Below are 25,245 nucleotides of genomic sequence, written 5' to 3' on the forward strand. Positions count from 1 at the left end.
ACCGTTTTGATTACCTTCCTCAACCATTTCATCTAGAAAATCTGATTGACAGAAACTGCTTCCAGTGGAGGGGACACTGTCATGGGAAGAATGGACAGAGGAGTGCAGGGACCACTTCAGGGCAGTCTCTTTCCAGAAGCAGCAGAGTAAAAGTCGGATCCTCCCGAGAAAAAGCACAGTGCTATTTGTCTTCCTGCTCTCCAGAATTGCCAGAAAATGATTAAAAACATGGTGAACATTTATAAAACTTATCTTACAGTAGGCCAGAAAGCAAATCCTAGCAAATACCTATAATCGTTATCATACAGATGACTTCCCCTGACCACAATACAATTATTAGAAATTGATTATAAGAGACTCATACAGTTTATTTTTTTATTTTTTTTATTTTTTCCCCAAAGCCCCAATAGATAGTTGTACATCATAGTTGCACATCCTTCTAGTTGCTGTATGTGGGACGCAGGCTCAGCATGGCCGGAGAAGTGGTGCGTCGGTGCGCGCCTGGGATCCGAACCCGGGCCGCCAGCAGCAGAGGGCGAGCACTTAACTGCTAAGCCACGGGGCCAGCCCAAGAGACTCATACAGTTTAAATGGAAAAAACAGTCTTTTAATTAACTTAGGTATCAAAGAAGAGATCATAATGGAAATTAGGATGTATTTAGAACTAAATGATAATAAAAAATGGTGCATGTATCAATAATTGTGGGATGCAGTTAAAGTGGTACTTCATGGGAAACTTAGCCCTGAGTTCCCTATTATTCCATTTATACAGCAGAATACTAGACTAGAGAAAATGAAAAAACAAGAGCTACAATTAAGAAATTTATAGCTCTTATCTTAAAGAGTAAAAAAAATAATGAGGAATGAGGAAAGCATCTATAAAAAGTAAAGACCACCTATGAAGTATTCTACCCTCACCCCCGCAAAAAATTGAGTCTAAATCTGATAAGACTCAGGATCTAACTGCTAATATTTACAGAGGACAGAAGAAAATGTTAAGAGGCACCACAGAGGTTCAATTAGCAAAATCCAGACTGTGGGAAACTTTACAGGAAAAATGACCTAGAGAAAAGGGAAAACTCATAAATTAAAAGAGACTTACGAGATATATCATGCAACTGCAATGTATAAACTATTCTAATCCTGATTCAAAATTAACCATGAAAATGTTTGAGACATTTGAACACTGACTGAATGTCTATACTATTTAGAGAACACTTAATTTTTTAAGATGTGATAATGGTATTATCGTTATGGTTTTTAAAAAAGAAAGATGAATTTCTTATATTTTAGGGATTCATAGAGAAATATTTATGGATAAAATTTTTTAAAGATAGAAAAAAAATCAGAGTAAATTTTTTAAAAGATGGTAATAATAAATGTTAGAGCAGAATTATAATTTAGATAAAGAAGGAAATAATACAGATTAAAACAGAGGTGTATGAAATAGAAAACAAACAATAGAATCAACAAAGCTGAAAAGCAGGTTTTTTGAAAAGACTCATCAAATGGACTGACTTCTAGTTAAGATTGATTGGGGAAGAAAAAATATGAGAGAAGACACAAATATTATTGAAAATAAAAAGAAGCATATCACTACAGAGAGAACAGAGATTTAGACATCATAAGAGCAAACCATGAATAACGTTATGTCAGTAAATGTAAAAGCTTAAACAAAATAGAAGTTTCCTACAAAAACTGAATCAAGAAGAAATAGAGGGGCCGGCTCCGTGGCTTAGCAGTTAAGTGCGCGCACTCTGCTACTGGCGGCCCGGGTTCGGATCCCGGGCACGCACTGAGGCACTGCTTGTCTGGCCATGCTGAGGCCACGTCCCACATACAGCAACTAGAAAGATGTGCGACTGTGACATGCAACTATCTACTGGGGCTTGGGGGGTAAAAAAAGGAGGAGGATTGGCAATAGATGTTAGCTCAGAGCCGGTCTTCCTCAGCAAAAAGAGGAGGATTAGCATGGATGTTAGCTCAGGGCTGATCTTCCACACAAAAAAAAGAGGAAATAGGGCTGGCCCCGTGGCTTAGCGGTTAAGTGCGCTCGCTCCGATGCTGGTGGCCCGGGTTCGGATCCCAGGCGTGCACCGACGCACCGCTTCTCTGGCCATGCTGAGGCCGTGTCCCACATACAGAACTAGAAGGATGTGCAACTATGACATACAACTATCTACTGGGGCTTGGGGGGAAAAATAAATAAAATTTAAAAAAAAAAAAATAAGAAATAGAAAATCTGAATACAGTTATCGCCATGAAGAAGGCCTGAACTCATGGAGAGAGAGAGTTGGTTCGTTGGTGGGAATACACAGTATCGCAAAATTGGCACATCTCCTTAAACTGCTCTGTAAATTCCCAACATAGTTGCTAGCAGGATTTGATAAGCCAATCCTAAAATCCCTGTGGAAGAGGAGAGTTGAAGGTGCACATACCTTATCTACAGCCCAGAGATTCCATGCCTTAATATGTGCTCTAGAGATTCTCATGGATACACAGGATGTGTTTAGAACTAAATGATGGTAAAATAGTACATGTCAATACTGGTTGGATACAGCTAGAGTAGTACTGAGGGGCAGTAACAACAACATTTGTTTCATCATAGTTTATAATAGAAAAAAATTAGGAGCATCCTAGATGTCCATCTAGAATAGAACAAATAATTATTAGACTATTGAAGAAGACCATGTATAGTAAGATACCACTTATATGAATTATAAAAATATGCAAAATATTATTATATATTGTATACACATACATGCACATATATCCATAGCCAGCTCTGGTGGTCTAGTGGTTAAGATTTGGCTCTCTCACCACCCCAGTCTGGGTTCGTTTCCCAGTCAGGGAACCACATCACCTGTCTGTCGGTTGTCATACTGTGGCAGCTGCATGTTGCTGTGATGCTGAAAGCTATGCCACTGGTATTTCAAATACCAGCAGGGTCACCCATGGTGGACAGATTTCGGCAGAGCTTCTAGACTAGACAGGCTAGGAAGAAGGACCTGGTCACACACTTCTGAAAAAATTGGGAGTGAAAACACTGTGAATAGCAGCAGAGCATTGTCTGATAGAGCGCTAGAAGGTGAGAGGAGAGTGCGAAAAGACCAGGCCAGGTTCCACTCTGCTGTACATAGGTCACTAGGAGTCGGAATCTACTCGACAGCACTAACAGCAACATATATACATATATATGTGTGTGTGTGTATGTATATATGTATGTATATGTGTAACTAATTATAGAAAACCTTTATGGGAATAAATAAACCCCAAATTTAGGATATTCATTACTTCTGAGGAGGGAAGAAAGAGAGGGAGGAGAAGGTCATACAGGCTTCAACTGTATATGTGACATTCTATTTCTTTATATATGTATGTATAGTTTATGTTAAATATATAAACTACACTGATAAAACCATTCATCTCTTATAGGTTTCCTCCAGTCGACCAGACCTTTCTGGCTTTGATGAAGATGATAAGGTGTGCACCTGTGGGCATGGCCAGATTGCTAGCAGAATCTAAGTCTGGAAAGTTAGAGTATCTTGGTGTTTTTAAAATCTTTGGACTTCCCGTCTTAATCTCATGCAGATCATTGTCTCCACGTGTCCATTTCCAAGTTCAAATACTTGATGTGAAATTGCTGTGCACTCTGAGTGTTACACAGTTACTTCGAGTGATACTTTCCATACCAGGATAATACCACACATAATTGAATGTCTATATGTTTATGGGTCTAACTCTAAACGATTTAAGAAGGTATTACACTCACCATAGCAAAATCAAAATTATTTCAAATGGATAAAATTAGAGATTTAAAATTAAAGATATTTTGCAACATCATCTTACTCAGCAAATATTTCTTAAACATATATTGTATGTAAGTTACCATGCTAGGGGCTGTGAGTGATTAAAGAGCATAGACACAGATTATGTCCTCAAGAAGTTTCAACTCTAGTCCTTAGAGGCAGCCAATTTCTGAGAAGTTGAAGTAAGATTAAATAAGCTTATGTGATATACAGGAGGAGTTTTCTCCCTTTAGTATACCAATATCTTATGCCAGATTGATACTTTTAAATCTCAGGTATATGTAGAGTAACCATACCACCTAGTTTGCCTGGGGCAGTCCCAGCTTATTCCTGCCACCCAGGGAAAATTATTAGTGGAACCATTTCACTCTGAAAAATGTTTCAGTTTGGTCTTTAAATTATCCAGTCGCCCTGATACATACCAAATTCATAAAAGTGGCTGCCTCTGGAGAGGGAGGAAGACGAATGGGACTTGTAGGGGCTCAAAAGGGGATTTTACTCTATTTGTAATGATTTTACTAAATCTTGAACAAATACAATAAAGTATTAACATTTATTCACTCTAGGTATACCTTGGGTATGACAACATTTGTCATATTATTCAGCACTTTTCTACATGTTTGAAATATTCTATAATAAAAATATATAAAGAAGAATATATACAGCCATTAAAAAATAGAAAAAACTCAAATCAGGGCTTCATTTTCCATTTTAGAGGGACTTACTTGCAGTTAACCCATATTTTTGCCTTGTAGGGTTGGCCAGAGAACCAGTTAGACGTGTCTGACTACAGCTCCAGTTACCAAGATGTGGCATGTTATGGAACTTTACCCAGGGATTCACCTCGAAGGAGTAAAGAAGGGAGTGGTGAGACTGTTTTTCTGTGTTCTTTCTTTATAATTTCTTACGAAAAGCACGGAGGAGAATTCTTTTATAGATGGCGTATAATAAGATAGGAAGCTGAAATTCTAGTTTACTGGATGATCCGAAACTGTCTTCTTGAATAGAACCTATCATGTTCACTTATTTGATTTCTTTTTGCTTTGTATCCAATATATCATCCAAATAACAATAATAGGCTTTTTGTGTAATACTTTAGAATTTTCAAATCATTTTTCACACATCATTTCCTGATTCTGAATTCAGTTTTGAGACACACACAAATCTTATTACGTTATGATTAGACTGCATTCTTTCCCAAAAAAATATCCACTTCTGTCATGTATTTGTACTCAAATTAAAGGATTTTTTGGGAGACCATGTCTCTGATTCCTAAAGCAATTTCAAAAATGATACCAGAAATGAGTTTGATCAGTGACAACATTACTACCTCAGTGTATAAGCTCCCAGTGCCCTGAAGGGAACAGCATTTTTTGGATATGTAAATCATCTCTGTTACCTTACACCTTATGTTTTACCTACTAAGTGCCATTGTATCAGTGAATTGGGAAGAAAATATAGAAGGATGCCCAAAAAGGTAAGAAATGAATAAAAGCAAGAAAGAAGAATTGTCCCTCCTTAGTCATATGGAGCAGGATGGCTGGAGGAAACAAGTAGCTTGCAAGAAAATTTATACAGTATTCATTCATTGAGTATTTTTTGAGCCTCTCCTTGCTATATGCAGTGAAAGATACAAAAAGGTGCCATTCTAGATCTTAAAATCTAACTGTGAAAATGAGATACATAGTAAATAAGATATTAAATGACAAAGTGCCAAGATGCGTGTACAAATAATAAGGGCTCTGAGAATTCAGAGAAATGGAAAAACAGCACAAGTTGAAATCGGTGTGGTAAGTGGCACTTAAGCTGGATCTTGAAAAGAAGGTAGAAAATTTGGTTTCTGATTTCTTTGATGCTGTCCAGCCCTTTGATAACTCCTTGTGACTTTGTAGATATATCTTCATTCTTGCCTACCTCTGTTTTAATGCTTAGCCAAATATTAGCTTATTAATTTCTTTGTTATTCCAGATATTCCTCTGGCTAGGTTATAAGCTCACTTCCTGTGCGTTGGTTCAAGTGCTCTGGGCCTGGAAACCCATGCCTTTTTGTCTTCCCCAGGTTGCACATCAGAGAATCATGCCTTAACAGTCAGCCCTTTTAAAGCATTCTCTCCTCAGCCACCAAAGTTTTTCAAGCCCCTAATGCCTGTAAAGGAGGAGCATAAGAAAAGGATGGCTCTTGAAGCAAGGCCTCTTCTAAGCCAGGAGGTAAGTGCTTGACTTGTCTGTGCCGTGTAAAATAGATGGAATCGAGGTGCCTGTGGAGAAGTTAACCCATTTGCGTTAACCGGTCGGATGCTGCCTGTCGACCTGCATGAGTTATCACTCTATGGGTCCTATTCTGGAATACCTCTTTCTCAAGCACACAGGGTCATGTAGAATTTTTTATTTCTTATGGCTGTTGTTTTCTTAGTGTTGATTGCTTCTTAACGTGTTTTTTATCTTTCAAGTGAGAAAGAGATGTTCTCTAGGTGTTTTGTATATATTAAAGGCTTTTGTTTTATTTTTTTAATTTGATAAAACCGGTTATGCTATTTGCCATAGAATCTGTGTGGTCTTGTCAGATTTCATCAGTAGTTTAACTCCAGCCTGCAAAATTGTTTGCTGCACTACTCACATTGTAATAAAAGTGTTTGCATTGCTTTTCTAACTTGCACGCACTTAACGTGTATTTTGGCTGTCGTCGTCTTCTGTGTGTGATGCATCTGTGTGTCTTAACCTTTGCAGAGCATGCCTCCATCTCAGGCACATAACCCTGGCTGCATTGTACCCTCAGGAAGCAATGGCAGCAGCATGCCTGTAGAAAACAATAGCAAACGTGAGAAGAAGATTGTAAGTTCTGAAACCATTTCTGTCATATTGCCTGGTGGTGGGTTTAAGGCCCTTTCACAGACAATCATCCAAATACTTTAGAAGAAATTAAGATGTGTATTGGGTCTTTGCTTTTTTAAAAAATGTGACCATCAGTAATGAAATTGTGCATGAACATGGCCATGACATACAATTTTTCTAAGTGTTCATTCCATTTTATTTATTTGTTTGCATAGTATAAATTTGCTTAGAAAAAGGGAAAAAGGCACTTTTAATGATTCGAGTCTTTAAAAGGTGTAACAAAGAAATCACTTTAACTAATATTGAATCTTTCTAATGTGCCTATACATATTGCCCAGATTCTGAAGTTAATCTACCTAGAGGAATTGCACTTACGTGCAGTAAGTAATCATTCATTTAGCTGTGGGTATGTTTGAAAGCTTTTTTTGTGTTGCCTGATGCTATTGCCAAGACCGTTCTGTAGTTTGTAGCCACACTACAATCCATCATCACCCATCATCATCATCTCTACATCTCAGGTAGCCTTTTTAAATTTGCTGGCCAAATATGTTCCAACTCCCTTGGTGTCAGTCTCGCTTTCAGAATGGCTTATGTAAATTTTGCCACAGGTAGGTTGAAATTCTACCTGTAAAACCTCATTCTCTAGCACTTGGTTTTCAAATTACAAACTTGAGAAATAGTTCTTGAAACATTGTATGCCAGGGCCCAGTCTGGTGGCATAGTGGTTAAGTTCATACACTCCGCATCAGCCGCCCACAGTTGGTGGTTCGGATCCTGGGCACGGACCTATGCACCACTCATCAAGCCATGCTGTGGCAGCATCCCACTTACAAAAAATAGAGGAAGATTGCCACAGATGTTAGCTCAGGGCCAATCTTCCTCACCCCAAAAAAAAAAAAAAAAAACCACTGTATACCACACACTTTGGATTACAAATGATACCTCAACTAAAAAAAAATAACCTATATATTCTAAGGCCTGGAAAGAATTCTCTAATGTTGTGTCTGAACTTTCATTCTCTTGTGGCTTCCTAGACTTTGAAAAAGTAAAGCAGCTTGGAGCAAGGAAGGGGCTGCTTGATGTTGACGTCTGCATGCGGTCTGCTCTGTGGGCAAAGTGTGGGAAGTTTCCTTTCCCAGTGACGCCGTGTCAGATCCATTCCAAAGGCTCATTAGTGTGAGGTCCTTTAACAGTTCTAGAATATGCTGCTAACGCACACTGTGTGAAACTAACTGGAACTTAATCCAGACATGCTGTTGGCCACTCTCCTGCAAGCTTGAAGTTCTAGTGGATCTTAAGGAATGACTTGCTCAAAAGCACCATTTTCCCCTCACCACTCTGTCCTTCTCCCCTACTTTGCCTCTATACTCCCCCATCCCTCTATCCCAAAGCCCCTGTCCTAGCTCCTGCTGGCGAAGAGGGTGCACATCAACAGCTGCTCCTTCATCTCTCTGCATCTTAATAAGCTGTTCAGTCATTTACTTGACCCCCGCCCCCCCCGCCTAATTAATAAGGGCTGCAGCTTGGGCTAAAAAAGACCAAGTGGTTAGTTTGTTACCCCTTCATATTCTCTGGCTCTGTGGCTGATTGGATCTGTCTGTTTATTGACATGGCACTCACCACCATAGTGCACAGGCACTAATTTTAGACCTCTTTTATCAATGCATTTTGGTAGAACACACCATCAAGAGACTGCTAGATGAGTCTTCTGGGGCTGCCCAACAGATGGTTTCACTATTCACAGATTTGGCCTCATAGTTATTTCCTTTACTTTCCTTTTAATATTTTTAAAGAAAATCCACCTCAGGACTTGGAGCTATCAGAGGGTAGGATGAAACAAGATTCTCTTGACCCGAGGAGTCTCAGCGGCAGTTGGACTCTATGTAGTGGAATACGCTGTGAAGTCCACTAAGTAGGCTTTCACAGGACCTTTTTTCTTGCTGGGATCTTACTTGAGAGATCTGTCTCTACTCTCCTTAGAAATCTGGCTCGCTGAGCACCCTTCATCTCTGAAGCTGTGGAACTCTTTGATTCATTTCAGGTAGCAGCTTTTCCAGGATGGTTTTGGTAGATTTTAAGGGTATTACTTGCTTGATCTAAGGTTCAAGTTTCTCTTTGAGAAGGTTTAATTTCTCCCCTTGTAAATGGATATAAACTGCTTTATTCCTTTGTTCCTTACTCACTTTCTTTCCTTGTTCATTCTTGAAAAATCAGAGAGTGAATCAGTGGTTCAGTCTGATCAAGGGAGTTTGAAATCATTTTTGAGAAGCAATGTTGAGACATTGTTCCTTTCGTTTTTTAGCCCATCCAATTACCATATGCTTGATTCTTAAAGCAAGATTTTGTTGTCTGATCAATTTGGGAAGATATACAAATGTCCTTCATGTCTTGTATGAATAAGATAGAGGCATTTGGAATTTATCTTTTTAAGTCATGAAGCAAAAAGAAAAGCAGAAAAGGTCTTGCATAGACAGCATATGGTTTATTTCTCTCATTTTGCATAAGAGGAAACAAAAGACTTGCTGAGTGACTTGCCCAAGAACTCACAGTTAATGAGGGTGTAAGAACAAAGACCCTGTGCCTCAGCAGAATTGGACTGACCCCAGCGACTCCAGGTGCTCCCAGAGGTAGTCCACTTTCAGTCGCCTTGCTGCTGCTCTTTCTAAAAGGGGCTGCCCACCCTTAGTACCATGGACAGAAGTACTGGGTGACCTCACTGGTACAGTCCTTCTGAAAACAGACCATCTCTATGATGGATAACACAGACCCGATTATAGTGGGAGTGAAAATGACTTTAATCAAGTGAAACTCCTTGCAGAGAGTCACTGCTTTAATGTGGGTTTTGATCGCTTCTTAAAATCAGGGTGTTTTGTCTGTAGGTAAATATCAGCTGCATAAACTAAATCATAAAAATCAGATCATGAAGACTGTAGCTATAGAGAAGCTTGAGAACTTGACTCCATGCTCCACTTGGAGGTAGAGTTTTAATTCTTTTTGTCCTTAAGACATAGTAGGAAGGTGCTTAGTTTAGTCTCCTTTAAGATACAATAATAAATAATATTTCTGGTATAAAGAGTCTGTCTAACCAAATTCTCTGAACATACAGTTTAAGCCAATTAAGTCCTCTTTTTTCTCCTTAAAGACAATAACTTGATAAACTTTCAGTCTTCTTTTATATGTTGGAAAATGTTTAATCTCTACTCAGTTTTCTTTTTTCTGGAATTAGTTATCCTTACTCCTTTAGCTTTTCTTTTTGGGTCATTGCCCCTCGTTCCCCTAGAGCATAACTGTGTACTGATCCCTATTTGAACTTAATCTCTTGGGGGTTTTTGGTAGACTCTTCGGTTTTACTAAGGTCCTTCTAATCCTTTAGGGATAATTTTGTGTGTGTAAGTTTGATAAATGTACACAGATTTCTACACATTAAATTCATGATTGAATATTTCACTGAGCAAAGTTGTATTTTAGGATGACAGGCCTTTCCTCGGTCTTCAGAAGAAATAACTTCAGGCGTAAAAAGGGCCCCAAATTACTAATTTTCATCTTCAAATTTGGTTTTCCTTGCAACAACTAACTTTTTAGTAATTAATTGCATCAGGGACTCTTGGGCTTGGGAAATTATGTTTCTTTGCCAGCTTAAATCAAAAGAAAATATAAGAGATACAAACACTTGAAATTCAATTTCGAGTCTAAACTAGTAGAGAATCTAGAAAATATAGGCAAAGCCTACTGATTCAGACCATTCTGTCCAGTCTTTGCTCCTTTACAAACATTCCCCCCAGCCCTCTTTTAACAGTGCCACTTAATTTAGAATGTGGCTAAAGATAAGATGGCGAGATTAGTGTTTGCCAAAAATTTTGTTTTGCTCGTTTCTGGGACTTTATCACTGATATTTGATATTCACTTTTGATTAATAGCCATGGAATTAAGATGATTGCTTTTTAATAATTCACATTCAAGTTATTTTAAAAGCTAAGAAGCATTGAGGAGTATTAACGTATCTTTTAGGTATTTAAGATCTTATGAGATGCAAAATAAAATATTACTATAAAATTCAGTAGATGAAATTTATGTTCTTTTGTGAACTACCATCTGCCATATTTGTGGAGCATGCTCTTCTTCCCCCTCCTAATCCTCTCTCTATCCCCCACCTCTTCCCTCCTTTCTCTCTCTCTCTCCCCCCACGCCCCCTCTTCTCTTTTTGAAATGAAACTTTAATGAGTAAAGTTGATGTTTTGGTTCCAGGTCTTTGCAGTCACCCTATTGTTATACTGAATGAAATTTCCATCCACTAAGCAGTGTCCAGGATTGTTCTAAGAACAAGAACCCAAAGTCTTAACTCCCTGAGGGCAGGGACCATGCCTGTTTTTGCTCAACATTGGTATTCCCAGTACTTAGGACAATGACTGGCACATAGTGGGTGCTTGATGAATATTTGTTGAATGAAAGTCACGTTTTAAAAGAGAAAAGGAATATTTGCAATGTCTGCAGATGTTTGAGATTAATTAGAAATGACTAGATAGTAATATCATTTATTTTTATTTAAACATAAAATACTCATATGTTTTACATTGTTTTCTACCAAATATAAAAGAATCATTCATTTGGGGAGGGAGACTGGGGAGTTGATAACACCCACTTTTGCATATTTACCAATCTTTATAAACAGAATTCTGAAGCTATTTGACAAAGGAGATTTTCATTTAAATCTCACTGTCTTCTTCACTTTCTAGCCAAATCCTCTATCCATGCTTCTCAAAAATCCTAGAAAAGAGTAATTGTCAGATTGATTGTTAGTATTTTATAGCCTTAAAATGTTTAGTATAATACTAAGAATCGATGTTGAAATTGTGTTCTTTGGCCTTTTGCTGTTGGGATCTTTATTTTATACTGCCCTTTCTCCCCATAAAATAGCTCAGAAACTTTTCACAAATTACCTTACTTATCTATTCCTGGCTTCCCAAGGTGAGGATTCTAAGAAGAAATGAAGCAGCAGCTCTTCTCTGCCTCTGGCTTTCCGTCTACTCATTTAATTAGAAAAGGGAAAACGTCACAACTGAAAACTAATCATGAGTAACTAATTAAAAATCCACTGCACTTCGTTCCACCCTTTCTCTTAAACCAGGGGAAGAAAGGTTTCTAATTATTAGCATGGAGTGAGCACAGAAGAAATAAATCTCCTTCATATTAGGTGATAATGGGTTCACAGATCTCTGAGAATAATGTACCTGTGTCCACAATAGGTGACAAGATTTAACCAAACTCAGAAAGAAAAGAAAAACCCACTAAACATGTGAATGTGAATGCCTTTAATAGTAAAGTATCTAAAACTTGTCTCAACAATACAATTGCTATAAGGAGCTAATGACTGACTTTTGCTTCATTTCTGTAGGACTCTGAAGAGGAAGAAAATGATTTGGAAGCTCTTAACAGGAAGCTGATAAGTTCACAGCCTTATGTACCTGTGGAGTTTGCTGACTTCAGTGTTTACAATGCCAGCTTGGAGAACAGGGAGTGGTTTTCTTCTAAAGTAGATTTGACGAACTCAAGAGTCTTGGAGAAAGAAGTGTCCCGTAGCCCTACCACCAGCAGTATTACCAGTGGCTACTTTTCCCACAGTGCCTCCAATGCCACTCTGTCTGACATGGTGGTCCCTTCTAGTGACAGCTCAGATCAGCTAGCCATTCCGACGAAGGATGCAGACTCCAATGAGCATTCCGGAGCACAGTCATCACTTGTGCATGATTTCAGACCATCCTCAAACAAAGAGCTTACAGAACTAGAAAGAGGCTTGGTAAAGGATAAGGTAATCATGGTGCCACTCAAGGAAAACAGTGCCTTAGCCAAAGGGAGCCCATCATCCCAAAGCATCCCTGAGAAAAACTCCAAAACACGCTGTAGGACTGGCTCATGTTCAGAACAAGATGCCTGCGCCAGCAAAAATGGCCAACCGGCCAGAGAATTCTGCCCCAGGGAAGTGACCATAGAACACACCACAAACATCCTTGAGGATCATTCTTTCACGGAGTTCATGGGTGTGTCAGATGGGAGAGATTTTGACGGTTTGACAGATTCTTCTGCTGGAGAGCTTCCGAGTAGGAGGAACCTACCAAATAAAATGGACAATAAGAGTGTCTCAGATGGGCCACAGGACCCTGGCCAGCTGCATTCCTCAGCAGAGAATGACCAGGTAATAGATTCCAGAGGCAGTCCTTTGGGTTCTGTGCTATTAATGAGCATGCCTAATTGTGCACTAACCCCCAGAGGCCCTTCACCACAGTGACTTAGTAGAAGAGATTCATTCAGATGTTTCAGACAGGGAAGATGGACCCACTGGGGAGCTAGCTCACATGCTGCCCAGCTGGCTGGCTGTGGGGAAGCAAGCCTGCTTGTATAGTTTGAGTAGAACTATGAAATATATCTGACCGGTGGCTTTTCTAACTGGCATATGGGTTGGTGTTGAATTAAACATTCACTTGGATAAGGATCAGTCAATCTCGTATTCATCCCCTGAGATGTTTAATTACTGGCTATCCCAAGGTATTCTGGCAGAGCCTACCATATTTTATCAAATCTGTGATTTCTTTGATTATTAGATGCACCATTATTTTATGTATCGTTCAGAAAAAATAATTCCAATTAAATTATATCATATCAGCAATTGTAAGCCACATCCCAATTTCAGAGATGTTAAAATGAATGGGAAAAAACATGTATCGTAGAATCGATAAAATACAGTCATTTGGTGACCATAAGTAAAAACATGTTTTGGGGAAATATAGGTGAATTCCTGGAGCAATTAAAGTTTGGGCTTTGAAAGTTACTTATGGCTTATTATAACGTTTAATTTTCATATTGGAACAAAATGGATTTTTGCTAATATTCCTAAGGAAAATAGCGAATTATATAAATAAGAGATTATCCGCTTCTGAGTGCGGTGCTCCTGAGGACCACCATTTTGTCCCATTTGGGGTCACTGTTTTGGTCCCACACCCCAACTGCAGCTGTGTAAGGGGTATGGGAGCGCCAGGGCTCAGCAAAACAAGGAGCTGATAGAACTAGAAGGCGGCGTGGTGAAGGAGATCATCATGGAGACGTTCAATCTCTCTGTTTTGCTGAGGAAGTTGTCATTTCAGCTTGGAGGCTTTTCCGCCCCAGGTTTTCCACACTAGCCCTTAAAATTTCAGCGTGTGGTCATTTATACAGCATACTCATAAATAAACCACAAAAGCCTAAACAGTGGTCTCTTACAATAAGAAAAAGACTGCTTTCCCCATGTAAGAATAAGAATAAAGTGACTCATTACCACTCTTGCAATCTAAACATTCATTTGTTTCAGAGTCTTCAACTTCCTTTACACTGATCTTAGGCAGACTCTGCATTACTGGCCTACATCAGCTTCCCAGTCCTTCTTCCAAGAAGCCCGAGAGGGACTTGGTGAAGGAGCCCAGGGATTAATTCTTCACCCTAGCACCGTGCTTCTCAAGCTGAAACGTGCAATAGACTTACTGGTGGCTGTTGGGAGAGGGTGCCTCTTAAAAATTCAAATTCCCAGGAGTCACTGCCCTGCACACCTAAGATTTTACCTCAATACGGGGTAGAGCCAGGGGGATAAGGTTTTCACAAACCCCTGCGCTGAGGTAATATGAAGTGGGGTGTCTGAGGGCTGCAGTGTGAGAAGCACGACCCGTAGAAGAGGGAAGAAGGGCAACCATCCCCCCTCTTGTTTCATTGCCTGGGTTGTTTAGAACCCAACACACAGGAACCATACCTGATTTTTGCTTTCGAAAGGCTCCAGAATAGCATGTTCCTCCCAAACGTCTTGGTTTAAAAGTGGAATTTACAAAAATATTTGTTGTATCAGGGTAATGTGGGATTACGGTGATTTTTCCTTTTCTTTAGTATTTTTGTTGTATTGGGTTTTTGTGTGTGTGTGTGTGTGTGTGTGTGAGGAAGATCAGCTCTGAGCTAACATCCATGCTAATCCTCCTCTTTTTGCTGAGGAAGACTGGCCCTAGACTAACATCTGTGCCTATCTTCCTCCACTTTATATGGGACACTGCCACAGCATGGCCTGACAAGCAGTGCATCAGTGCGCACCCGATCCGAACCTGGGCCACCAGCAGCAGAGCGTGCACTTAACCGCTACGCCACAGGGCCGGCCCCGTGTTATATTGGTTGTAATAAGTTGCTTTGACAGTGTTAAAGTTGGAGAACTTTTTAAGTACTGAAGTTTGACGTTTGTTCTCACTTTGATATAAGGTAGAGTGGGGGCCCAGAAATAACATTCCACCCCCCCCTTTTTTTTTCCCTAAAGCCCCAGTAGATAGTTGTATATCATAACTGCACATCCTTCTAGTTGCTGTATGTGGGACGCGGCCTCAGCATGGCCGGAGAAGCAGCGCCTCGGTGCGCGCCCGGGATCCGAACCCCGGGCAGCCAGTAGCGGAGCGCGCGCACTTAACCACTAAGCCATGGGGCTGGCCCCAGAAATAACATTTTTTAGCTTTAACCTTGGGTCTTACTGTCAGTGCTTTTCCTAGAAGCTTTACCTTCTAAGTTTCTCGCTTGTATGGTGTAAATTCTAGAGCTGGATTCCATAATAAACCAGATCCTGTGGGTCCCTGTAGGAAGAGCCCCTTGTGTGAGGTGAGCATGGGGTGGGTACACTTTGGCTGGGGGTGGTCCCTGTGGGTGGGGAGGGCAGGTGGGGACAGGAGCTTGAACTCACCAGCCTCTGCATTCCAGGGGAGCACAACCACACGGTGAAAGGCAGCAAGGACTTCCTCCGCAGGCCATGGCATCTTTGTTCCGGTCACCTCTTAAAAGCGCCAGTCCCATCTTTAAAACATGCTGCGGCCCAGCCGGACCTCAGACCAGCGGAGAAGCCCTGTGTTTCTGGGGCCACCTCCTTTCACCTCCCAAGCGGGGAGAAGCAGCACTTTGTCACTCGGGTGAATCGGCAGCCTTGGCTTTTTCCAGAAAGCCAGACAACCGAAAATCCTGGATCAATTAAGTGGCAGTATTCTTGTTTGCACTTACTATACTTCTACACTGTGTAGAAACCTCCACAGATTCAAACAAACTTTATTCTTGTACAATTTTAATCAATTCTTACTGTAGAATCTGGAGTCAATGCTCTAATTTTTTTTATAAATAATATATATTATGTATATGAAATGTGTATCTATAGTATGTCTGCTTGGAGACAGACAAGACTGCGCTCTAAATGCAGATAAAAATGGTTTGTAGGAAATCATAAGGTACTAGACTTTGTTACAAAGCAACTTGGGCAATCTCTTATACACTAGTGGATGAAAAAGATTTGATTGCCTAAGAATGAGGCTGCAAATCCCTCTGCAGAAAAGGTTACAGAAGGCCGTTCTTTATAACCAAAGAACTTACATAAGACTGAACGTTTTCACTGTCCCCTCTTGTTCCATGTGTACATATATGTTTGACTGCAAGTTTGGTGCCAACTCCCCTTGGCTACCAGGCCACATGCTGCCATTCTCTGTCCTCTGTTTCATAAGCACACTGAAAAATCTCACAGCTATATTCTTTGGTCTTCCACCTGGCCCACTACCTGCTGACTTGACCTTGTATTATAACCATTGACAATGACTGGGGCTCTGACTCCAGCGTTTCTTAGACCTTGGTTCAGCCCAGCCAGGCCAGTGGAATGCGGAGAGCAGTATTACTGTAAGAAAACACAAGGAAATACCAAGAGTTGGGTTTGGGGAGGGAGAGGGGGTGTTGGTTTTTGTCTTTTTGTGGTTTTATTTTGGATTGGTAGGTTTTGTTGTGGTGTGGTTTTGCTGTTGTTATTTTACTCAATTCTGGAAAATGCTGAAGAGATGGAATGAGCTATAAAGTTCACGGGTGCCCACTTCACCATATTTGCAAGAGATGATTGACTCCAGGTGACCCTGCTGTCCATGTCTTCGTCTGTAAAATTCTCCTACTGATGGAGATGTTGAAGGATTATGTGTGCAGAAATTTTTACAAAGGTACTTGATGTACCTACTCTGTAGATGCCTGTACAATTGGTCTGAATGTACAGCAATAAATGTGTTGTGAGAGTGAGAGAATGTGTACAGCCTGCTGTACCTGTTTTCTTTAAGTTCTTAGCATCAGTAAATGAGTAAGATATTGGAGACTTTAATGAAAAGCTGCTGTTCATGATTTTTGTGTATAGTGAGCTGACTGTAGTATTTTACTATTGTCTGTTTAAAAAAAGAAAAACTGTAATTTATATCATCCCTTTCAACTTTATTGTATTTAATTGGTACAGATTTTTTGTGTGTGTTTTAGAATATAAAATGTCTAATTCAGATTTTAAAACATCAGTTGTGTGTCGTTAATAACTCTGCCATTAGTCTCAGATCTATGTTTCCATATTTGTATGTGAGCATGTCCTTGTAGCTTAAACGATAATAGTAACAGCCAACATTCGTTGAGGATTTGCTGTGTACTGGGCACCATTCCCAACATTTGATATTTATTGTCTCGCTTAGTCCTCACAGCAACAGATGCCATAGGTACTGGTGTTATTAAGTGTTTGAATGGAAACTGAGGTGGAGAGGTGAGTGATGGAGAGGGTTGCAGAGCCAGCACTCAGCGCATGCTCCCATCAGGCTCTCCTCTCCATGTTGTGTCTGGTGATGTGTCATGGAGGGGCAGGCCTCTTGAAGGGAAGACAGAGCACCTTCAGAGAGCACAAGGGCTGTGGTGAGTGTCACAGGTTCCAGACCAACCAACATGAATGGGCAGCATCTGGAGCAGATAGGACAGTGTGTTATATGTGCTCACGATGCTTAAACAGATCTTCAGGGCAAAGAGCGGTGCCCTGCCACCCGAGAAACCGTGGCTGAAGAGAGCTTAGTAAGAAAGTTTTATCTAAAAATGGTATTATGGAATCTTTTCAGAAAAATCTCAGTAGTTCACAGTAGCCTTTCTGAAGTGATCAAGAATTAGATCTAGCCTATTCTGGACAGCAGAGTGTCTTACATAGCCTTCCAAGAGAAAGCAGAGAGGGGAAAAAAAACCCCAAAACCCACTTGAATTTCATAGAATGGGATTGGAGGAGGAAAGTAGCTGTTTAATATTTAAATAAAGGATGACAACTACAAATACAGTTCAAGGCAAAACGAGTAAATTGTCATTCCCTTTTCTAGCATGAGATCTATGCTGCTTGGTCATTGACATTATCATTTGCCATTATGACCAGGGGAGAGCAAACTGGTTTTAGGACATATTTTGTTGGATAGTTAAATATAGACATGTGTTTAACAGTTAATTTCCAAAGTAAAATCATATTTGTTTACAGTTATTGGACACATTTTATCATGGTAAAAATTAGCCTTGTGTTTCTAGGGTACCAACTTGTGGATAGAATAACTGTTTATACAAACACTTTTAGGTTAGGAAAGGGCAAGATGCTATCTTCTGTTAAATTATCCTGCTCTGGCCGATACTTATTTTTAAAATTACAATCTTCAAGCTTTAGAACTATGTTGGGGAAAAAACTAATTACATGATTAAGCTTTATTACAAAAAATAAAGCTTTCTGGTCATGTAATTAAAAAGTCTTAAAAGAAGGTGTAATTGAATAAATTCTTGCTCTCTTCTTTTCTGGACCAAGAGCTAAAAACAGAAAAGGATGCTACCGGTATGCAGTCATGTAGAGAGCTTTTTGTATTCAGCCTTGAATTTATCACAGTAACACTAGCACAAATGTCTTTCTGTAATGTTCAGCCTACCTCCTAAATTAAAAAACCACAACAGAAAGTCCATCTGTAATATAGAGCAGTTCATCTCAGGTTTTCTCTTAACCTGGAGGAAAGGCAGTCTGCTCTGATACCCAGCAGCATCCCACCAGACATCTGGGGGTTACTACAGCATCCTGCTGGTAGGGGAGCCTAGAATGTAGAAGACTCCACGAGAATGCCCAGAGGCGAGCTCTGCCCTTTGATACATTATGAACTGGAGCTGACAGGAGTGAAAAAAATCCCAAAGTCTAAATTTAACCTGCTTGTCATTTGTTTTTAATCCCCCAAGGTGAGGGGAAAGATCATTGTAGATTTGAGTGCCACTCAACGGTCATTTTTTTCCTGGATACAGTGAGTCAATTTAAGTTGAAATAAGACTTAGTCTTTATCTTGCTGATGTTCTAGGACACACACTAACCTCTGTATATTCTTGGAAAAACCAGTTGTTTTTCCCCTTTCTGAGACTCACTGGGTGCCTGTATCGTTGCATACAGTTCTTAGAAGACTGTGGCTCAAGAAGATGCTTTGGGTACCTCGCTCACTGTAATCTGAGCCCAATTGGCAACAACCACCATCTTGGAGCTTATTGCAGGTTTTCGCAGTGACGGATTGTCCAAGAAAGGAACTCTTGAATCCCTATGGGACCCTATTCATGAAGACATTGAGAGACTGATTAATAGAACAATGAATGTTTTACAAACAAAAAGGTAAGTTTTGAAATTGGAGTCTCTGGAGGAAGATCAACTTGGAGAGGGGAAAAGAGGTCCAGTTTGGTTTTAGAGTTGTACAAACCAACTTGACCCTTCCACAATACCTAAAACACTTGTAACTAGATTTTAAAACTGGAAAACGTTGGTGTTTATAACTTTTAACAGTTATTTTGGGCCTTCATCTCCCAAATATCTGCCTGAACCAAAACGTATAGAGATATTCTTAGGTTTCTTTGTTATTGTTTGTCTTTTCTTAGTCTAGCATGTGTTTTGGGGAATATCACAGCAGAGCAGATGTATTTTTCTTTGACTAAAAATATTAGGAAAATAGATCTGAGCCCAAAGCCACACCTTCTTATAATTGATTGGTCACCCTTGTTGAAACAGCATGATTTTTACCTAGTGTATGGTCAACCACCAATAAGCCAAGCTACTTAAAAACACCAGAGTTAAAATACTTAGCCACAGCAACTGCTAAGAAAAGAGAAATTCACTAAGAATGAAGATGTAAGATCTAACCTCAGTACTACTTGCATCCAAGGCTGTCTTAATGATGATATGAGAATGCCAATTTAGCCACATTTTTTTTTCCTAATCCTTTTAGATGTAATGGTATATATTTGTGAGAAAGCTAGTGTATTATTTATCTATTACTTCAAAATGAATTACTCAAACTCAGCAGCTTAAAACAGTAATAAACATTTATTATCTCACACAATTTCTGTGAGTCCAGAATTCAGAGGTGGGCAATTCGAGGTAGTTCTGGCTCCAATTGCTCATGAGGTTGCAGTGAAGATGTCAGCCAGAGCTGCAGTTATCTGAAGGCTTGACTAGAACTGGGAGGACCCACTTTTGGAGTGGTTCACTCACCTAGCTGGCAAGCTGGTGCTTCCTTGCCATGTAGACCTCTCCATGCTGCTTGAGTATCCTCATGACATGGTGGCTGGCTTCTCCAGTGTGAGTGGTCCTACAGAGCAAACAGAAGCAACAATGCCTTTGTGTGTGTGTGTGTGTGTGTGAGGAAGATTGGCCCTGAGCTAACATCTGCCAATCCTCTTTTTTTGCTGAGGAAGACTGGCCGTGGGCTAACATCCGTGCCCATCTTCCTCCACTTTATATGGGACGCTGCCACAGCATGGCTTGCCAAGCAGTGCATCGGTGCACGCCTGGGATCTGAACCAGCGAACCCCGGGCCGCCGCAGCAGAGCACGCACACTTAACCACTTGTGCCACTGGGCCGCCCCCGCAACAATGCCTTTTATGACCTAGTCTCAGAAGTCATACTTTGTCACTTCCACCATATTATTCATTAGAAGTGAGTCGTTAGTCCAGCCTCCACTGAAGGGGAGGGAATTAGGCTGTCCCTTTTGAAAAGAGGAATATCTAAGAATTTGTAGACATATTTTAAAACCACCATAACTAGTTAGGAGTTATATAGCTGAGGCCATGGGCCAAAGCACAGCTAACTGGAACACATGAGTGAATACAGGACTCCAACTCTTATTTATTTATAAACACTAGAGTGAAAAGGAAAGCCACATTTCCATGGAATAAAAAGGAGATATTAAATAACAAAGTGAAAATACTAGGATTATCTGAATGTGTGAGTTATAGCCAATAATCAAACTGTGCTAATACTCCTAGTAGAGGCAAATGATCAGAAACTATTAATTATGCTTCTATTTGTAGTTATATATTCACATTTGATTCTTTTCAGATTTGCTTCATTAGAGGCACAAGCACGTGAATATATTTGATGGCTTTACTCAAAATAGGAAATTCAGACACATCTTTGCTTATTAAGGCAAACAATATTAATGATTAGTTTTAAAAATAAAACTACCAACAAAAGAGTTTATGAATATAGGATTTTTTTTTGCTGAAGATATTGACAAAGATTGGATTATTTTATTAAAATGTGATACATATCCAGGGGCCGGCCCGGTGGCGCAAGCGGTTAAGTGCGCGCGCTCCGCTGCGGCGGCCCGGGGTTCGCTGGTTCGGATCCGGGCGTGCACCGATGCACTGCTTGGTAAGCCATGCTGTGGCGGCGTCCCATATAAAGTGGAGGAAGATGGGCACAGATGTTAGCCCAGGGCCGTCTTCCTCAGCAAAAAAGGAGGAGGATTGGCGGATGTTAGCTCACAGCTGATCTCCTCACAAAAAAAAAAAAAAAATGTGATACATATCCAAATGTTTAAAAATAAGCAAAAGGGTTTCAAGGCTCATGAAGCTTGTAAAATGAAACTTGAACTCCAAAACAAGATAACTGGGAAAAGAAATTTAAAGAGATTTAAAAAAGAAAGGCTTAAAAAGGAAAACAGGTTAACACAAAAAAAAAATTAATAAAAAATAGGCTAACAAAAACTGGTGCAGATATGTAGAAAAGGATTCCTGTTTAAAATTAGACTCTTTTAGAGGCGGGCCCGGTCGTGTAGCAGTTAAGTGCATGTGCTCTGCTGCTGGCGGCCCGGGTTCGGACCCCGGGCGAGCACTGACGTGACACACTGCGTGTCAGGCCATGCTGTGGTGGCGTCCCATATAACGTGGAGGAAGATAGTCACAGATGTTAGCCCAGGGACAGTCTTCCTCAGCAAAAAGAGGATTGGCAGATGTTAGCTCAGGGCTGATCTTCCTCACACACATAAAAAATATATATATATTAGACTCTTTTAGGTGACTATTGAATTAATTCAGACGCAGCATTGGGGCTCCTTTCCCCCTCTCTTGGTCTGTCCCTTGACCCCCTCGCTTCCCAGGATGGGTCTGGAAGGCACCTTTAGTTGTCTTGTCAGCCAGGGTAGGCACTTGTAATCTGTTGTGCTCTGCTGCCTCCTGCTGACCCCTGGTTGAGGAGTGGCGTTTCTCATCTAACATTTGGGCACAGCCTTCTGTCCCAGCTTCATCCACCACTGACGGCAATAATGGTTTGTCCTCCGAGAAAATTTTTGCAGGACAATTGCTCCCAGGGAGCCTGGCGAACTCCCTCTGCTGACTGGGTTCCCCCGCTGGCCTTGCACTGGTCCTTGTGAGTCTCCGCTCTTCCTGCTCCCAGCTCTGGGCTGTCCACCATGCCGCCCCTGCCATGGCACTCCTGTACCGTGCTCGTGCATAGCAAACCGTGGACCGTCACAGTGACTCTTAATTCTCAGCTATCTTCTGCATCATTCACGGGGTCTTGAATGCCACAAGAAGGACCAGCTGAATGCTCTCTGGAGCCCATCTGTCTCTTCCCTCCAGCCTACCAAAGCAAGGCTGAGAGGGTGCCAACAGGGAGAAGCAGAACATCAACCTAGACAGTCTCAAATTCTCTCTCCAGCTATCTTAGCTTCTAACGGTGTTCCCAGTGTCTTACCCCAGACCGAGACACAGAGGACTGGGTCTCCTCTTACAGACCAGGAAGCATTCTCACTACAATCTCAACATCTGAATCTCTCTACCTCTTCTCTCATCCCCTTTCCTGATTCCTCCTTTTTCCTTCCCTTCCTGTCTCACAGGAACCGCCTTTATACCATAGAGCCATTCTCTCTACACTCTGGCTTATTTAAATACTCAGACCTCCAAGTTTTGCCATGAATATGCAAAGAAAGGCTTTTGGAATTAACTTTTCCTCATTCAACAAAACAAGGTTCTCGAGATTACTTATTACCTTGGTGAGATCTAAAAGCCAAGCTGTATTCAAGACAGTACCCAATAGCCCATGAAGGAAGCCATGCCATTGACACACAGAGTGGAGAACCAGAGGGTAACATGATTTGTAGGCAGGAAAGATACATCTGTTTGATATTAGCAAATACCCTCATTGCATCATTATTTGTTTATTAAATGTAAAGGATTTCATATGTGTTGTCTCCCGAAATCATTTCAACGACACTATGAGGTAGATACCGTCATTACCCCCATTATGTAGATGAGGAAAAAGTCTTAGAGAGGTTAAGGATTTGTCAAGATAATAAAAATCAGAAAATAATGGAGCTGATCTTCAAATCCAGGAAGACTGTCTTAATCAGACTGTCAGTCTCAAAGTCTTGTTCAGAAGAACTGTATAGTGTTTGCCACTGTTATACTTGACTCTTAGTTTTTTGGATTTCCAGCAGAGAAGGGAAAACTTCAGGCAGAGGCATTCTTCCTTTCTCCTGGTCAGCCCAGATACTTTGCTGTCCTTCATTTGGTGATCTCCAGCCTCTAAGGAGATGAAACATAGCTCTTAACTAAAGGTTGGGGCACCCTTGATACAGATTTTGTAGAGAGATACATAATAAGCTTATTCTAGTTAAACATGTAAGAATAAGGGGGAGCATAACTCCCCTCTTATTAAGTGTGAGCTGCACAGTGTCTTCCTTCTAAAGAGTATGGGAAAGGGGGAAAAAGAGTAACTTTATAGCAGAGAAACCTGACAAACACTACACCCAGTTGTTCAAGGTCAACAGCAACAGTGATAAATGAGGTTGATATTATGTACCTTTGACACGATGTGATAAGAATGACATGTTACCTCTGTGCTCTTCCTCCTGTAAACCTATAACCCCGGTTTAATCATGAGAAAAATATCCGACAAATTCCAGTAGAGGAGCATCCTATAATATGCCTCACCATACTCCTCAAAACTGTCAAAGACATCAAAAACAAGTAAAATTTGAGATACTATCATAGCCAAGAGAAGCCTAAGAAGACATGACAACTAAATGTAATGTGATATCCTGGATGTGTTCCTGGAACAGAAAAGGGAATTAGGTAAAAACTTATATATATAGTTATATACATTCCATTTAACAAATAAATTCTGAGAGCCTACTATGTACTGGGCCCTGCAGTGAGCAATGGGAATACAGTGTTGAATAACATAGACATTGGTCCTACCCTCATAGAGTAGACAGTTTATTGAGAAGGGAAACAAACAAAATACACATACACACACACAATTATTTAATTATAGCATTTACAAGTGGTACAAAGGAAAAGTATAGTGTACTATGGTCATGAACCAGAAGAAGAACCCAATCTGGTCTGAGGGATTATTAAAGGCTTTCTCTAAGGAATTTATGTTTGAGCTAAGACCTAAAGTATAATTAGGAGTTGGCCTGGTGAAGAGAAGGGGGTTGGACTCCAAATGGGGAGACTAGCTTTAAGGATCTCACAATAATCCAGAAGATGATAGGGTTTGAACTGGTTCAGTAGAAGGAAGAGTGGAAATGAGGTATTAGAGATATATATTTAAATGACTATTAGAATGTGGGGGATGAATACTAGCTTAAGGGGTTGGGTTCAATAATGGCATTAGCTGATATGAGAAAAAAACATCTTTGAGTGACAAGATGATTGATAGATTGTTTTGGACAGGTGCTCAATAAAGGTAGGCTTCTTTTCTCTCAAAGAAATACCTTCTGCCCCTATATTGTTTCAATTCAGCTGTTCTCCTCCTCCTCCACTTCCTCCTCCTCCTCCTTTTACTATGCAGTAAGAACAAACAAGGGCAGCTGGCCCAGTAGCATAGTGGTTAAGTTCGCGCGCTCTGCTTTGGCAGCCTGGGGTTCACAAGTTTGGATCCCAGGTGCGGACCTAACACCACTCATGAAGCCATCCTGTGGCAGCGTCCCACATACAAAATAGAGGAAGATTGGCACAGATGTTAGCTCAGGGCCAATCTTTCTCATCAATCAATCAATCAATCAATAAAAGAACAAACGAGGTATAGCTCAAATATATTTTGATTTCATTTTCATCAATAGTCAAATTTATTATCATAGCCTCAAAGCTGATCTCCTCCAATAAAATACTTCAAAATAAATGTAACCAAGGAGGTGAATGATCTGTATAATGAAAACTATAAGACATCAATGAAAGAAATTGAAGAAGACACAAGTCAATGCAAAAATATCCTGTGTTCATGGATTGGAAGAATTAATATTGTTAAAATGTCCATACTACCCAAAGCCATTTATAGATTCAATGCAATCCCTATCAAGATTCCAATGGCATTTTTTACAGAAATCAAAAATGTCCTGAAATTCTTTTGGAATCACAAAAGACACTGAATAGCCAAAGCAATCCTGGGAAAGAAGAGCAAAGCTGGAGGCATCACACTTTCTGATTTCGAGCTATATTGCAAAGCTATAGTAACCAA

At 40.3% G+C, this 25,245-nt stretch overlaps 1 protein-coding gene across 5 annotated transcripts in view; it reads left to right on the forward strand.

The window, feature by feature from the left end:
• KIF13A (kinesin family member 13A) overlaps positions 1-16,989 on the forward strand; it is a 201,406-nt gene extending 184,417 nt beyond the window's left edge. For 3 of the 5 annotated variants that reach the window (XM_058555190.1, XM_058555191.1, XM_058555193.1), the window contains 6 exons: positions 3,436-3,483; positions 4,565-4,676; positions 5,868-6,016; positions 6,536-6,640; positions 12,033-12,830; positions 15,389-16,989. In XM_058555190.1, coding sequence (XP_058411173.1) covers positions 3,436-3,483; positions 4,565-4,676; positions 5,868-6,016; positions 6,536-6,640; positions 12,033-12,830; positions 15,389-15,409 — 1,233 coding nt within the window. In that variant the 3' untranslated portion in view covers positions 15,410-16,989. The remainder of the gene's footprint in view (positions 1-3,435; positions 3,484-4,564; positions 4,677-5,867; positions 6,017-6,535; positions 6,641-12,032; positions 12,831-15,388) is intronic. The other 2 variants (XM_058555192.1, XM_058555196.1) reach the window with 1 other exon arrangement.
• The last annotated feature ends 8,256 nt before the right edge of the window (positions 16,990-25,245 follow it).

This window comes from Diceros bicornis, chromosome 14 (genome assembly GCF_020826845.1).
Source record: "Diceros bicornis minor isolate mBicDic1 chromosome 14, mDicBic1.mat.cur, whole genome shotgun sequence".
NCBI lineage: Eukaryota > Metazoa > Chordata > Mammalia > Perissodactyla > Rhinocerotidae > Diceros > Diceros bicornis.